The 13,952-nt window shown below is 42.0% G+C and overlaps 1 protein-coding gene across 1 annotated transcript; it reads left to right on the forward strand.

The window, feature by feature from the left end:
• The first annotated feature begins 296 nt into the window (after positions 1–296).
• On the forward strand, positions 297–13,397 carry RGCC (regulator of cell cycle). Its single transcript, XM_032204631.1, has 5 exons — positions 297–350; positions 482–673; positions 9,992–10,099; positions 11,523–11,585; positions 13,128–13,397. The coding sequence occupies exons 1-5, from the start codon at positions 314–316 to the stop codon at positions 13,133–13,135; spliced, it is 408 nt and encodes a 135-aa protein (XP_032060522.1). The 5' UTR covers positions 297–313; the 3' UTR covers positions 13,136–13,397.
• The last annotated feature ends 555 nt before the right edge of the window (positions 13,398–13,952 follow it).

Raw genomic sequence — 13,952 nt, forward strand, 5'->3', positions numbered from 1 at the left:
GAGAGGATGGTGCCGGTCTCCTTTCACTTGTGCGCAGTGACAGGATGAGAAGCAACGGGCACAAAGTGAAGCACGGGAGGTTCCAGCTCAGTATGAGGGGACACTTCTTCGCTGTGAGGGTGACAGAGCAGGCTCCGAGGAGCACCTCCACACCGAGCCGAGGAGCCGCGCACCTGCAGCGCCCGCCTCGCCCCCTCAGCGGGCAGGGCCGGCCGGTGGCCGCCGCCTCCCTCCCGCCCCCTCAGCCCCCAGCCCCGGCGGCCATAAGAGGCGGCGGCGGCGGGGCCGGGCCGGCAGCGGCGGGGCGGCCGCCATGAAGTCGCCTCAGGCGCAGCGCCCGGCGAACCACGGTAGGGTGGCGGGAGGGCCGCCAGGTCTACCCTCGCGGCGCGGGGGGCCGCCAGGTCTACCCTCGCAGCGCGGGGGTGCTCGGCGGCTCCTTCACCCGCTTCTTTCTTTCTCTCTTTCTCCCTTCCTTCAGGCTCCGGCCGTCGCCCCGCGGAGCTGCCGGAGGAGGAGGAGGGCGACTTGGCGGAGGCGCTGGGCGAGTTCGAGGCGGTGCTGGAGGATTTCGCCTGCCCCGCCGGCCGGCGCCGCTTCCATTACGGCGAGCACCTGGAGCGCATGAAGCGGCGGAGCAGCGCCAGCACCAGCGACCTCAGCGACTCGGAGAGTGAGTGACGGGGACGGGGAGACCCCGAGGGTGGCTGCCTGACCCTGCCCGGCCATCCCCACTTCTGGGGGGTACGGGGGTTTATCTCTTGTGGCTTGTTTTAGGGGAGAAGCGCAGGGTGTTGGTGAGCCCGGGGTTGCCTCCCCCAGTGTCGCAGGGATCTGTTTGTTGCATGTCAGGTAAAGGAAAAAAGTGGTTCTAGAGGCAATAAGGCTGGAAAACTTGGTGTGAAGGGAGGTTAAGCTGCCAGCTGGTAAAACATTGAGGTATCTTATAGCCTTACAAGATAAAAAAAGGTGTTACTAAATAAAATAGGAACCAATGGGGCTGTTCAGTTGCATCTTAGTAGCCTGAACATCAGTGGGATGAGCAGGAACTGAAGTACGCTTTCCAGAAGAGACTGAAACTAATCCAGGCTTCTGGCTTGGTGAGCAGAGCTGTTCTCGCTCTTCTGGAGGTGATAGTCTCAGGCAACTCGCATCTGAGCATATTTGGCATGCACAAACAGCATGCAGAGAGCTTGGAACAGGAAAGGTGGGAAGAGGGTATCAACTGGTGACCTCTGAGCAAGAAAATCTACAGTGGGAGCTAAGTGCTTATTCTAGCAAACTAGAAGTCTTACCCCTCTCAAATTCACTAGTCAGGGAGAGAATATCTTCCCTGTTCTCCTTGGCAGTGATAGAATCAAGTGCTGCTCTGTCAGAGGTAAGTTCTGTTTAAAAACAAGCTATCCCCACTTTTTTTAGTTCCTAAACTGTTTTATTCATGCTTATCTTCATCAGACTTTCTTTATTTGTCAGTTACTTGCAATAAAATTGTTCCTTTCTGCTGTGCATCTTTTCAGTGTGCATCTTTGACTTCCTAGCAGTTAAACTGTGACAGCACAGCTTCTCAAACTTATCAGAGCTGTTTATTTCATCAAGGGGTAGGATTGATTTCACTTCAGTCACAGGCAGTTTTTTGACTCCCCCAAACTTGGATTCCTTGCCTAGCCATGTCTTTGGATTTTGTTTGTAGTCAGTGGAGATGTGTGGATCAGGATGTTAATCCATTGCTGCTTCATAATGGAGTGGGTGAATTGTTTCTTGCAAGTAAGTATTCTTCTCTCCTGCTGAGGGAGACTTAGGAATGTATGCCTGATCTAGGTCAAACACCATCCTTTTATATGGCTGAGGGTGTATAAGCTGAGGTCTGCATTCACTGAATCAAACTGGAGTATGGGAGCAGTTCTGTAAATTCAGGTCTGTTATTAACAGCAATAGTACAGCCCTAGTATTACAATTTCTTGTGCAGTCTTTCAGTGTTATAATTTCTTATCCTCTTGTATACTCTTATGGAAAATAAGAGGCACATAAATCAATAGCGATTATCCAGTGTTGGGAAAGTGAAGAAAGAAAACAAAACAGTATCAAGAACTTAAGCTCTATCCATGCAAGAAGGGTGCTTGTAGTTGCTTGGCGTATCTGCTGTGGTTCTGTAAACTTGCATCTTGAACAGTGCTTAAAATTGCTGTTAGGATTGGAAGGAAGGGCATTTTAGGGAAGGTATTCATCTGACAGGGCAGAAGACCTCATGAGAGACCACATACTCATGCAAATTGGCAGACAAGATCTTCAGGAAGGTCTGGAAAATGGTGTCATAAAGCTTAATTGATTTAGACAGAATAACATTAATGGGGTAGCCTGATAGACAGGGGTTGAGGACTTGGTGCAGAACCATCCGGGGTCCTGAGTTAGGAACAAGTCAAGCATCCCAGTGACAACCTGTACTGGGGTTCCTCCCTTACTGATGTGTGATGTGGAGGGTGGCTCTGGACAAACTGGAAGGCACTGACTTCTCGGTGCTGGCATACACTGTGCCAGGAGGTGCACTAAGAGACCTGTTGGGGTCCAGCTGCCTCCAGCATATGAGGATATGTTTAAGGGGAAAAAACAAAACAAAAAAGCCATTTTTTTCTTTTCTCGGAAAAGGCCCAGTAAGACGCTTTTTTTCCTAAAGGCATCGTTCCGTGCAGACAACTTGTTTTGGAGCTGTAGTAGGATCGGAGAGGGAATGCAGACTTATGAAGAGCTCCTTTTATAAAACAGGCTCCAGTGGCTGATGTAATCCGGCTACACTCCCTATGTCCATTTTAAGAATAGGTGTAGGGAGTTTTCTATTTATCTTTCTGTTCAAACTCAAGTTTTTTTTCCTTCGGGTCACCTTTCCTTTGGTCTCTATCCTTTAGGGCAAGTAGTGCTGAATAGCTGACCTCACTATTCCCGTGGTAACACTTGAGTTAAACTTCACTATAGGATCAAGGGAAAAACTGGGCTGAAAGAGCAAGCTATTACAACATAAATCTGCAACAACACAGAAGTGCCAACAGTATTCTCTGTAGATAGTTTGAGTTATGATCTTGTTCATGGAGGCTCTTTCGATCTTTGCAGAACTCTGTTATCTGACACTGTAAAGTATTCCAAGTATACTTTGTAATGTATTTACAGAACAGTTCAGGTTGTCATATTTTAGTACTATACCTTGTTGTTAGAGTAGTCTAATCATCTTAACTGATGTATGCCTAACATTCAACCACTCCACGTATCTTTCTGCCACTCCTGTGGTGATACCTTTGATTCTAGGGTGGGACTGTAAGGGGAGGTAATGTTTAAACTCTCTATTTCAGGGCATCTGAATCAATCTGAAATTTAACTTTCCTAGAAGCTAGTGGCTGATATAAAACAGAATTATGACCATTTGATAGTAGGGTAAGGAAAGCATTTCCTGAGGCTTACGCTGTGAGGATGTCTATTTGATTTAAACAGAAGTATTTATAAAAGGTCTTTATTATTACAGCTAAGTTTGCAAATACTATGCAGCTTTTGTTCTTTTTGTTAGAACCTTATGTTCTTCTTGAGGAAGCTGGCACCAAAAATACTAACTGAAATTCTTACATTACGTATTTCAGCATCTTAAGGACAGGAAAAAAAAATTGAAGGCTACGTTGGAAAATGGACTTGATAGGATGAGATGTGGGAGAGCCAAGCACTGTTACTTGACTGAATGATCTCTGGATGAGGTCTGCCTTGGCTGTGGTTAAGTATCGTACGTAACACAACAGACTCTAGATCTTACAGTAATAAGTGTTAGCATGTGCAGATGTTCACGATGAGCTTAGTGCTTGGCCCACGAGTGTTACATTAACCACAACAGCTGATGGGGTCAGTGCTGGAAATCATGAGGCAATTGGGGATTTAGTCCAATGCTCATTCTTGAGTGAATACCAATTCTGTTTCAACTTGATGTATTCAACTGAATCAAAGTGTAACAGCTTCATGCTTTGGGTTGTTGATTATGCTGAAACTTCTGAGCTAAAGGACACCTTTTGCTGTTTACTGCCTGTGTTGGTTGTGGTAAAATAGGATTTGTGTTAGAGAGTGCTGTCTTGTCAAAAATCCACTTGTGTAAATGCAACAACACTGTCAAATTTACAGAGAATTTGCTACTTGTGTGTTGGAATAAGCCTAGGACTCAGGGGAATGGCATGGAGCTGCTTCAGGGGAGGTCAGGCTGCATATTAGAAGGTTTATCACTGAGAGGGTGGTCAGGCATGGGACAGGCTCCCTAGGGCAGTGGTCACAGCACCAAGCTGCTGGAGTTCAAGAAGTGTTTGGACAACTCTCAGCCACATGGTTTGATTTTTACTGCATGTCTACTCAACTCATTTTGCTTAACAAAACACGGCAGTGTCAGGACACTCAAGTTTAGGCTTGGGATAATGAACCAAAAGTGAGACTTGATGAGAGGCTGAGAAGGGAAGCACTCTAGCATTTCTTGCACCAAAGTTATAATAATACCTAGAGGCTAAACCATAATTTGGTGTTGTACTCTCTGAAATGGTTTGATCTTTAGCTACAGATGCATCTTCTTTCTGAAACAGGTTCAGTTTCCAGTCTGCCTATTAAAAAGCATCACAAAATAAAATGCATCAATTCTTTCCTTTCGCTGCTAAAGCCTGCAGCACATCTTAGTCACTTGTAGGAGAATGCAAATGCTTTCTGACAAACACCTCCTGGCCTTTAAACTCCTCAAATGACCATGAGGACATCTACAACTGTGAGCTGGAACAACGCCTTTGCTATCTAGAGCAGAAGCATCAGCCACTGTTAAGACTGCAGCACTCACCCTCAAAAGCCAGTACCTTCTCTACATCTTGTAATACAAAGACATCAGAAATGACTAAAGAGATGAAATAGTTTCCAAATGACTCACTAGACTGAAGTGTCAGCCTAGAGATGACTCGGCTTGGGTGGGGACAAGCTTGTCTTCTAGAACACCATGAGTGACAGTAGGAAAGTGGCTGCTACCTCGCCCAGTGTGGAAAAAAAAAAAAAATCAAAGCAGCACGCTTCATATAAGAGCTCTTTCTTTGCATGGTGTGTAGTTAAACTATAAACTATATGCCTTAAGGTATCGTGGATGTTAAAAGCTTACATGCTCAAAATAACTAGATAAATACATGGGATGGGGTACATCCTCAAGGGACTATTTTATGCTAAGAAGTTACTGCTCACTTAGAAAATGTGTTGATTTGTGCATCGTTAGAACCTGGTGGAGTTGCTTTAAATTATCTGTTTGCACCTGCTCCACTCAAACTCTTGTAGGCATCTGCTGTGAGAAACAGGAAGCAGAGTAGACGAGCCTTTGGTTGTGGTGACCAGTCCCAATCTTGCACAATCAAGAGGAGAACATTTCTAGGAGTTGGATTGCCTGTGCAGATTTCTAATGGCCTGTCTCTGTGGTGAATGTGATACAATATTTATAAAGGGAAAAAAAAAAGAGAAGACTTCATTTTGTGAGAACTTTTTATTAATTCACCTGAAAAATACTGTTTTATTAAATTACTAAGACATTTAAGGAGAAGAAAACCCAGGGGTCTCAGGTATGTAAGCTTCTTCAATGTAATAAGAAGTGTGCTTTTTGGTAAGATTTTCATTTTTTCATTTTTGCCTCTCCAGCATGCTTGTTGCTCTACTGCCTCATAAGTAGTAAGCATGATGGGTGTGTGGGGTGGCAAGTTCTCTGTATAATGAGGCTGTACTTGCACATCTGAATTTGTCTTCCTAGATTGCTTCCTCATAACTTGTAAACATGTGACTTGAAATCTTTTAAATCATTAAGCCTAGACATGTAAATAACAAGTGTGAGATTTTTTTGGGTCACCATTGGAACAGATGGCTAGGCAAAAGACAGTGAACAATGCTGTGAAACGTGAGTGTGATTGTGATCAAAATAAACCCAATCCTTGAGGGCTGCAGCATATTGACCACAGAGCTCGTTTCGCAATGCATGTTCCTCACTCCAGCCAGTGGTATTAGAAATGCCAGACCTTATTTTTATTTTCTTAGCAAGTAGCCTCTGTTCTGCCTGGCACTGAGTCGTGCCCTCTGTTCATTAAATGCTGACTATCAGTACACAGTGAACTCACGATCTGTGAAAACTTAAGTGGAATTGTAAAACTCCTCTGAAAACTTGAAGAGAGTTTTTCTTAAACTCTCCTTAGTGAAAATTACAGCAAAAATCTTACTGACTTGGTGTTTCTTAAAACTGTATCCTGATCTATGGTACTAGAAAGAACATAACATTAGGTCAGACAGCTGAACTTTTCCGTTGTCTGTTTTAAAATGAAAAGTTTGAGGTTTTCCTCCTTCAGTTAATTACTGTCCAGAACCTTTCAATTGTTCACTTTCTGTAAATATAGCATGTTCCCATGGTATTGCAGTGTGTTTTTTTTTTTTTGTGGTTTATCTATATATTGGAACAGCAAAGGGCAATACTAACTATAGATTACACTGCCAAAGTAAAACACACCCGTATTTATTTCAAACCCATAATTTTGCAGCTCTTGGCTTAGTTGAACTCGTGTAAATCAGCTCAGTAGCTTAGCTATCAGAATTTAAGGTCTTCTCTTAAAGAGACAATGTTATAGCACTGGTTTTTCTTAGAAACTGCCCCCTTTGGCTTTTTTTTATGTGCACACAGGCATGAGAACCAAAATGCAAAACCCCAGGAGAAGAAGCAATGACTGCAAGAAACCCGCATCGCAGTGGGAGAGCAGGGGCTGGATGAGGAAGGACAGCAGCAAGAGATCCTTGGCATCAGCCTCCAGCTATTAGGTTGCAGGGGAGGTTGTATCTGCATGGCAGTGGAAATCTTCCAAAGCCCCCTTTTTTTTTTTTGAAGGCAAATGAACAAGTCTTGGCTGTGGCAGCTGGTAGAGAGCAAGGACTGAAATGTCCTTTTCCCAGAGCTTTCTGCCCTGGAGCCACGCTTGCCAGACTTGGTATTTTTGTGCAGTGAATACTGTAAGAACTCTTTAACAGCGCATTGCTTCCAGGTTTTTATAATAAACCTGATAGCGGGGCTTTATTCCTCCCATCACCGAAATTTCTGTTGCTTGTTGGCAAGTGTAAGCTAGAGTCAGTACCTAAAATCTTTATTTTTTTGAGAGAGATAGGGATTTTTTTTTTTTTTATTGAAACAACAGATAATATTAAAACCCATCAAAAGGTAGCTCTGTCTTGTAAAAACCTTTCATCTCTTGTAATTTTTCCAGCACTGGAAGGAAGACACTTAAGTATTTAAAGCAATGCTTCTGTCTTCTTTATGACAAGGCAAAGAGAAAATATTTCCCAGGTTTGTGGAAACAAGCATGAAATAATATTTCCTGGTTTGATGTGTTGTTGTGAAGTGGGTGGTCAGTACTTTCAAGTAGAAGGGCTGTGGAGAAAGCTACAAAAAGAATCAAGGGTGACTGCTAATTCAGGCGTGTGAATGGATGTGAATAAGATTTGTATCACAGAATTGTCTAGGTTGGAAGAGACCTCAAGATCACTGAGTCCAACCTCTGACCTAACACTAACCAGTCCTCCACTAAACCATGTCACTGAGCTCCACATCTAAACATCTTTTAAGGACCTCCAGGGTTGGTGACTCCACCACTTCCCTGGGCAGCCCATTCCAATGCCTCACAACCCTCTCAGTAAAGAAGTTCTTCCTAATATCCAACCTAAACCTCCCCTGATGCAACTTTAAGTGGCTGATTAACCTTCTGTAAGGTGAGTTGCCTTCAAGTGTTCACAAAACGAATGCTTTATTCCAGCTATATGTAAGAGCAACTGGAGCTTTGGATGGGGTGCATGAGGTTTGTGATACAGATTCCCAGGATCACTACATCTGGTGTCTGGATGCTAGCAGCACAGACTGCACATTAAAAGCATACTCAGCCTTCTAGCCAGTGTTCTCTGCATTATTTCTTATTAATTCATGTAACCCTAAAGCCTTTAAAGTACTAAATTACTTGAAAGCTCATGTTCTGCTTTTCCCAACTGTGCTACCTCAGACATATGTTTCAACTTCTGTCTGTTCTTTCAGTGTGGTGTTCTCTTGGCTTCTGCCCTGTTTATGTGAGGTGTTATTTGGCTTTTTCATAATGGTAGGGGTTTTGTCCTGATCAGTTAAAACTTTCCGTTCTCAGTCCCTTGTTCACTGGGGTTTGCATCTTGGCTACAAAGATGTGGTTTTAGTTGAAAGCTGCTCCATGAGCTGAGTTCAGGAAGAAATTTGTCATACCTTTAACTATTACTTGAAGACCACTAATGTGCTAAGATTTGTGTTCATTGTATGGTGCTGGTCAGATAATGTTGCAGAGCAGTGTTGGCTCTCCTCTCCCCCCTTAGATTTGTTAGGTTTTGATCTTTTTAGGAGCTGCTTCTAGACGATATTTCTTTAAATTCCTGTTTTCAAAACCTTCTTGTAATTCTGCTTTGTATTCCCCAAATCTGTCTGAAATTTCTGAGTAGGTTGGGTTTGATCTGCACAGGCTTAGAGAGGCCAACAAACACTTAAGAGTGAAGATACTTCACAATGAAAACCCAGTGTGAAGAAGCACCCTGCTTGTTCTGAGCAAGAAATACCAGCCAACAGCTGATCTGGCCAAGCAGAGTTCCCAGGCATCAATGTCACCTCACTGCTCAGTTTGCACGTGGGTAGCATGGGCATTTAATGGAGCAGGAGCTGAGCTGATTGCAGAGGGCACTGTTCAAGGTCTGGTACTGTGATGGGTCAGCGTACATGAAAGAGGAAAATCCTGCAGGGTGAAGCTTCTCACAGACCTTGGCAAGGAGAGCTCTGGTCCTGCTGCATCTTGCTAACTCAGCATGGCTATCTTCATTTAACCAGGGCAGTCATCTCCTGGCATAGCAAATGGGACACATGTCCAAAAAATGTGACAATTCTCACTTGGATGGCCCTGGTGGTGCAGTGTAACCGCCTCTTGGCCAGGACTCTAAAGACAAATGCGACAAGTGCTGCAGGTAGGCAAATCACTTGCTTCAGTGGCAATCATCCCCCTGTATAACGACATAAATTTATATGCTAGGAAATGTGCCAAATAGAGACCACTGCCACAGTCACATCACAATGACTTTCTTGTTTTGGTAGAGCTACAATTTTCAGATCAATTTTCAGCTCAAAACTGCAGTAACTACCAGTTCTGGTCTCTAACACAATGGCAATTCCTCCTTCCAGTGAAAACATGACTAATACTTTGCGTGAGCTGCACGCATCAAGAGGGAAGATAGCAACTGGTATTTGTGAAGCTTTAGGACTGCCCTAAAATCCAGGAACATCGGAATGATATTGGAACCTTTCCCATTGCTTTCCATGGCATGTAAAGCTTCATTTAAAAGACCAGCTAAAATAAGATTGCAGGCATCTTGTGTATAGATTTGCTGCTTCATGAACTCAGGAGTCGAGCAGGAAGGCGTTTCTGTTCTGAGCTGGGCACTGCTTTTGCTGTGTGTCATTGCCACAGCAATGGCAAACTGTGTAATTATGCTTTGTGTAACAGTACTTCTGAAGGACTCTTCTTGTCATGGAGCTCTTAATTTAGATTTTTAAATAGCTTTCGAAAACTTCAAGTAACTGAAATCTCCGAAGATATTGTAAATCCTACAGGCCATACTGTGTTTAACTTGGTGGATGTGGGATAACTGCAGTTCCTGTAATATTTCCCAGCTGATGCTGATTGCAGGGAAATTTGACGGTTTGTTCTAGGAGGTGAAATTGGGCCTGGGACTATGAGCTGTTTAACAGTAGGTGTGGGAGCCACAACTTTCAAACAATACATAATTGATTCATCTCTCTGGCATTCAAGTCTGTAGACTTGAGTTTTACAGACTCTGGAGCATGTATCAGAAACATCCTATTTCTCTCTTTAATTCTATTGCAAAATTTAAGAAGGTGGTGTTCTTAACTTGCGTTGTTGCTTTTTAACAGGTGCAGACTCACTCTACAGGAACAGTCTCAGCCTCAGCGATGAAAAGCTTAACTCTCCAACTGCGTCTACTCCAAGTTTACCATCTCCATCAGTAACTCCATGTAAAGGTAAGCTTAATACTAATTGTTGACACTTCTGAATTCTCAGCTTATATGGGGTTCTTCCTTTGGGCAAGCATTTGCACAAATGCATGGACTCTTGGTTTTGAATGACCACAAAAGTAAGGATTATGGTTAAGCACACCATGGGTGCAAGTATTATTCTGCTTTTGATCATCAGTTCATCCACACTTCTTCACATGTTATCCAGCAACTCTTCTGGTCTTGAAAGCTAATGAAAGTTAGTTTTTCTGGTTGATCAGAATCTGTGGCACTATTCAAAGAATATTCACTTCAGAATTAACTGAAGTCTAAATGTTCCAGCTAGGTAGAGAAATACTTAGCTGGAATGGAGGGGTGCAGTGTGTGACTTCAGAAACCTTTCAAGTTAAAATGATTATTCAGATCCATGTAGACACTGCACTGCTGATTCAACCCAAGTACTAGTAATTCCTTCCTCCTTTGTAGCTGTAGCGTTTAAGAACAGTTTGTCTTGCAGCTGATCTAACTCACCAGAATGCTTTTCATACAGGTAACTTAGATTAAGCCTGGACTAGAAATACCAATAAATGTAACAAACATGCATGCACTAAACGGTGCTGTTCTAACTGGTGTTCTCATGCATGCTCAAGCGTTTTTCACTTTCATGTGTTTCATGTGTTGACCAGTCACAAATAAAATGTTCTCTTACTGATTACCATGATACCAGGGAGAAATGAGTCATAGTTAATAAGAAGCAGGGGGTTAAAAAATGTCTCAGTTAAACTGGTACTATTGAGTTAATGCTTTGCCAAGAGTTGCACTAAGGGTCAAGATCTTCCTGATGAGAAGATAGAAATAGGTAGAACCAGCTTGGAATAGACCCCAGAAGTGAAATACGGAAGCCGCTTGACATAAAACTAGATTGGATGGAGCCAGTGGCATTCTCAAGAGTGGGAACTTAAGTGCATGTTTGAACTTTAAATTTATAATGTGGATCAAGATCAAAGGATCTAACACCTCAGCCACTGATACTGATGGGACTTAAGAGGCTTAGATTTGGGCAGGGCTGGGAGCTAGTTGTGTAGGGTTTGGCTGGGGCCATGAAGGCAATATCTGAATATATACAATAAGGAAGAATGGAAGAATCCTACAGTAGCAGACATGGCTGAGTTGACCTGCAACTTTTTTCCCCACTTCCTTTTTTCCTTTTAAAGGAAGCTAAAATTTTATATCTATTTGGCAAAAGCAAAGTAAACCCCTGTTTAGCTGTCTCCCCTGTTTTCTAAGAATGTATCTGGACTGCAGCAACCCAGTTGAACTTATCTGAAAATAATCTGGAGCAGGTTTGATACTGTGAAAACAATTTTGGGAGTTGTGTGGTTCCACTTGTTTATTTTTGGTCAGACAAGTGTCATCTCTCTAACACTGGCTGTCTCTTCCTAATTTGCAGCAAAGCTTGGAGACACAAAGGAACTGGAAGAATTCATTGCTGATCTTGACAGGACACTAGCAAGTAAGTAGATTTTGAAGACTACTTCTTGCTTGTTGCTGTTACTGCATGACGAAAGCCAATGTATTGGTGGGTGGGGGAAAGACTAGAAATAGTTTTATATAATGTTGCAGTGTTTTAGTTTGCTGGTTTGCATCATTGTGGTTAAGAAGGTAAAATAGACTGAGCTCTGGTCTCTGCCTAAATGTTCAAGGCATGCAGTTTAGCTCATGTGACAAAGGCTGCACTCCCTTGTACCTCTGTCCCTATCTAAGGCAGCTGCAGTTCGTATCTTCTTGTCAGACACTGCTTTAAGTCCTTAAAAATGCTAAGATACGAGTTTGTGCGTCTTAGTTATAAGGCTAAGTGACTGGAGGAATATCTGTAGGTGAAGAATGCTTCTTATATCACACCTTGCTTTGTGGAAAAAGTTGATATCCCCATTTATTGCCTTAGATGAAATATTAAGCTCCTGTTTGATCTTGTTTTTACCAGGAATGGAATTTAGCAATCATTTCCTGTGTCACTGTCTGGAAATCATATTTTCCAGTTATTCTACTGGGTTCTCCATTATGATTTGGGGTGGGGAACAAAATCCCCAACACATTCCGCATCCTATATTCTGTCTATTTCTGCCTATTCTTCTACTTCCTGCCCTATTTGTCTGGGACATGAAAATGTTTTTGTTTTGTGGAACCGACTATAGAAGCCAAAACAACAAAACTTCATAGGACTAAACTGAAACAGAAGTATGTTTAAAAAAAATAACACACAACAAACAAAAACCTATGAACTGAGTTTCTTGTATTCATTAGGTAATTTCCCTTCCCTGTAATTCTTGAAGCTGTGGCCATCTGCCTTGGATTTAACTCAAGACAGCTGCCCTTCTGAGCTTCCTACTCCCCTGTCTTCTTACTCTTATCTTGAATAAGAGAAGTGAAACCAGGATTAAGATATTTCTGGTTTCCTGACTTCTGTCCTGGATGCAGGCGTGAGCTAACTGTCCTTACCACTTGAACTTAATTGACTGATTGCTTTTCTGTAAAACTTGGGTTTGAAGATTTACATAGAACAAAGAAAAATCCCCAAATCAGCAAGTACTTACTCTGCTGTACCTCACAGAGCAGTGGTGCAGCAAGTCTTAAAGGGCTACTTGTAGTGTATTGGTTTCATTGTCCCCTTGTAAGGCACATCTAAAGCGAGGCCAGGTTTTGCTACCTGCTGTGGTATTTTTACCAGCTAATCAAACCTTTGGGTTATCTCAGCAGAGTCTCATTTATAGTGACACTTGTTTTAGTGATACACTGTCATATGCTGAAGTTCTGCGAAAAGTCTAATTTCCATCTGCTATTTAATGTCACATTTTTGAGTATTATTGTACTTGGATGCTTGAGGTTGCACAGGCCTTTGTGGAGATGCCTTTAGAAGCATAAAATTGTTGCCTTAAATTGTTGTATGTTAACCTTTTAGTTCATGTTTAAAAAAAAAAAGGCATAGTTGCTGCCTGTCAGGCAGCTAGCAATCTTATTTAATACAAATTTTACAGCTCTTGTTTTGTGTTTCCAGGTATGTGAGATGAATCTCTGGCATTGTTTGCCTATGAATGTCATCTGAAGGATAAGTGACATCAGTCGCTGAAAACTGCTGCCCTCGTCTGATAAATTTGTTACCCAAGATACTCATCGTCTGAACATAACCTTTGTAAACTCGTACAAGTATTTAACTGGCAAACATCAGTGTTGTCACCTTGCAGCAGGTGGAATTGTGTAACTTAAGTGTTACAGCTATATTTTGCTTTAAAATATAGCTTAAATTTTAATTTAAAGTTGCTTTTATGAAAATATATTTGTAATTTTATATAGTTGAGGACTTTTAATGCTTTTTTTTTTTCATTTATAATATATTTTTGTATACAAATAAACCCTAAACTGGAATCCAGATGTCTGAAACTTTCCTGTGAACTATGAAATATGAGCACAAATTAAGCTCTTACTGAAAACAAAATCAAGCTTTAAAATATCTGAGGCTGTATTTCTTGTTAGGTGAAATGTATTTAAGTGGTCTTCATATGGGACTTCGTGTTGTTCTCTTCAAATTGATTAAGAGTGTTTTGGACTATGTAAAATTAACCCAGTCTGGAAAATAAAATCAGTCAACCTTTTATATTAAGGCAAATCTGAAATAACACTTAGTACGGATTTGAACAATAACACCTCTTTGAAACCCCATCTAAAAGCTATCTTTAAAATCATACTTCATTTAGTAGTAGGTACTAAGGGGGAGGTTAGATATTCAGGCCCAAAAGCTTATGGAGATGCTGTAGCATAAAGAAAAGACTTAAATGTCTGGATGTCTTTGAAACCAGACCCTTGGGTCCAAAACAGTCTTCAT

Source organism: Aythya fuligula, chromosome 1 (assembly GCF_009819795.1).
Source record: "Aythya fuligula isolate bAytFul2 chromosome 1, bAytFul2.pri, whole genome shotgun sequence".
NCBI classification, from domain to species: domain Eukaryota; kingdom Metazoa; phylum Chordata; class Aves; order Anseriformes; family Anatidae; genus Aythya; species Aythya fuligula.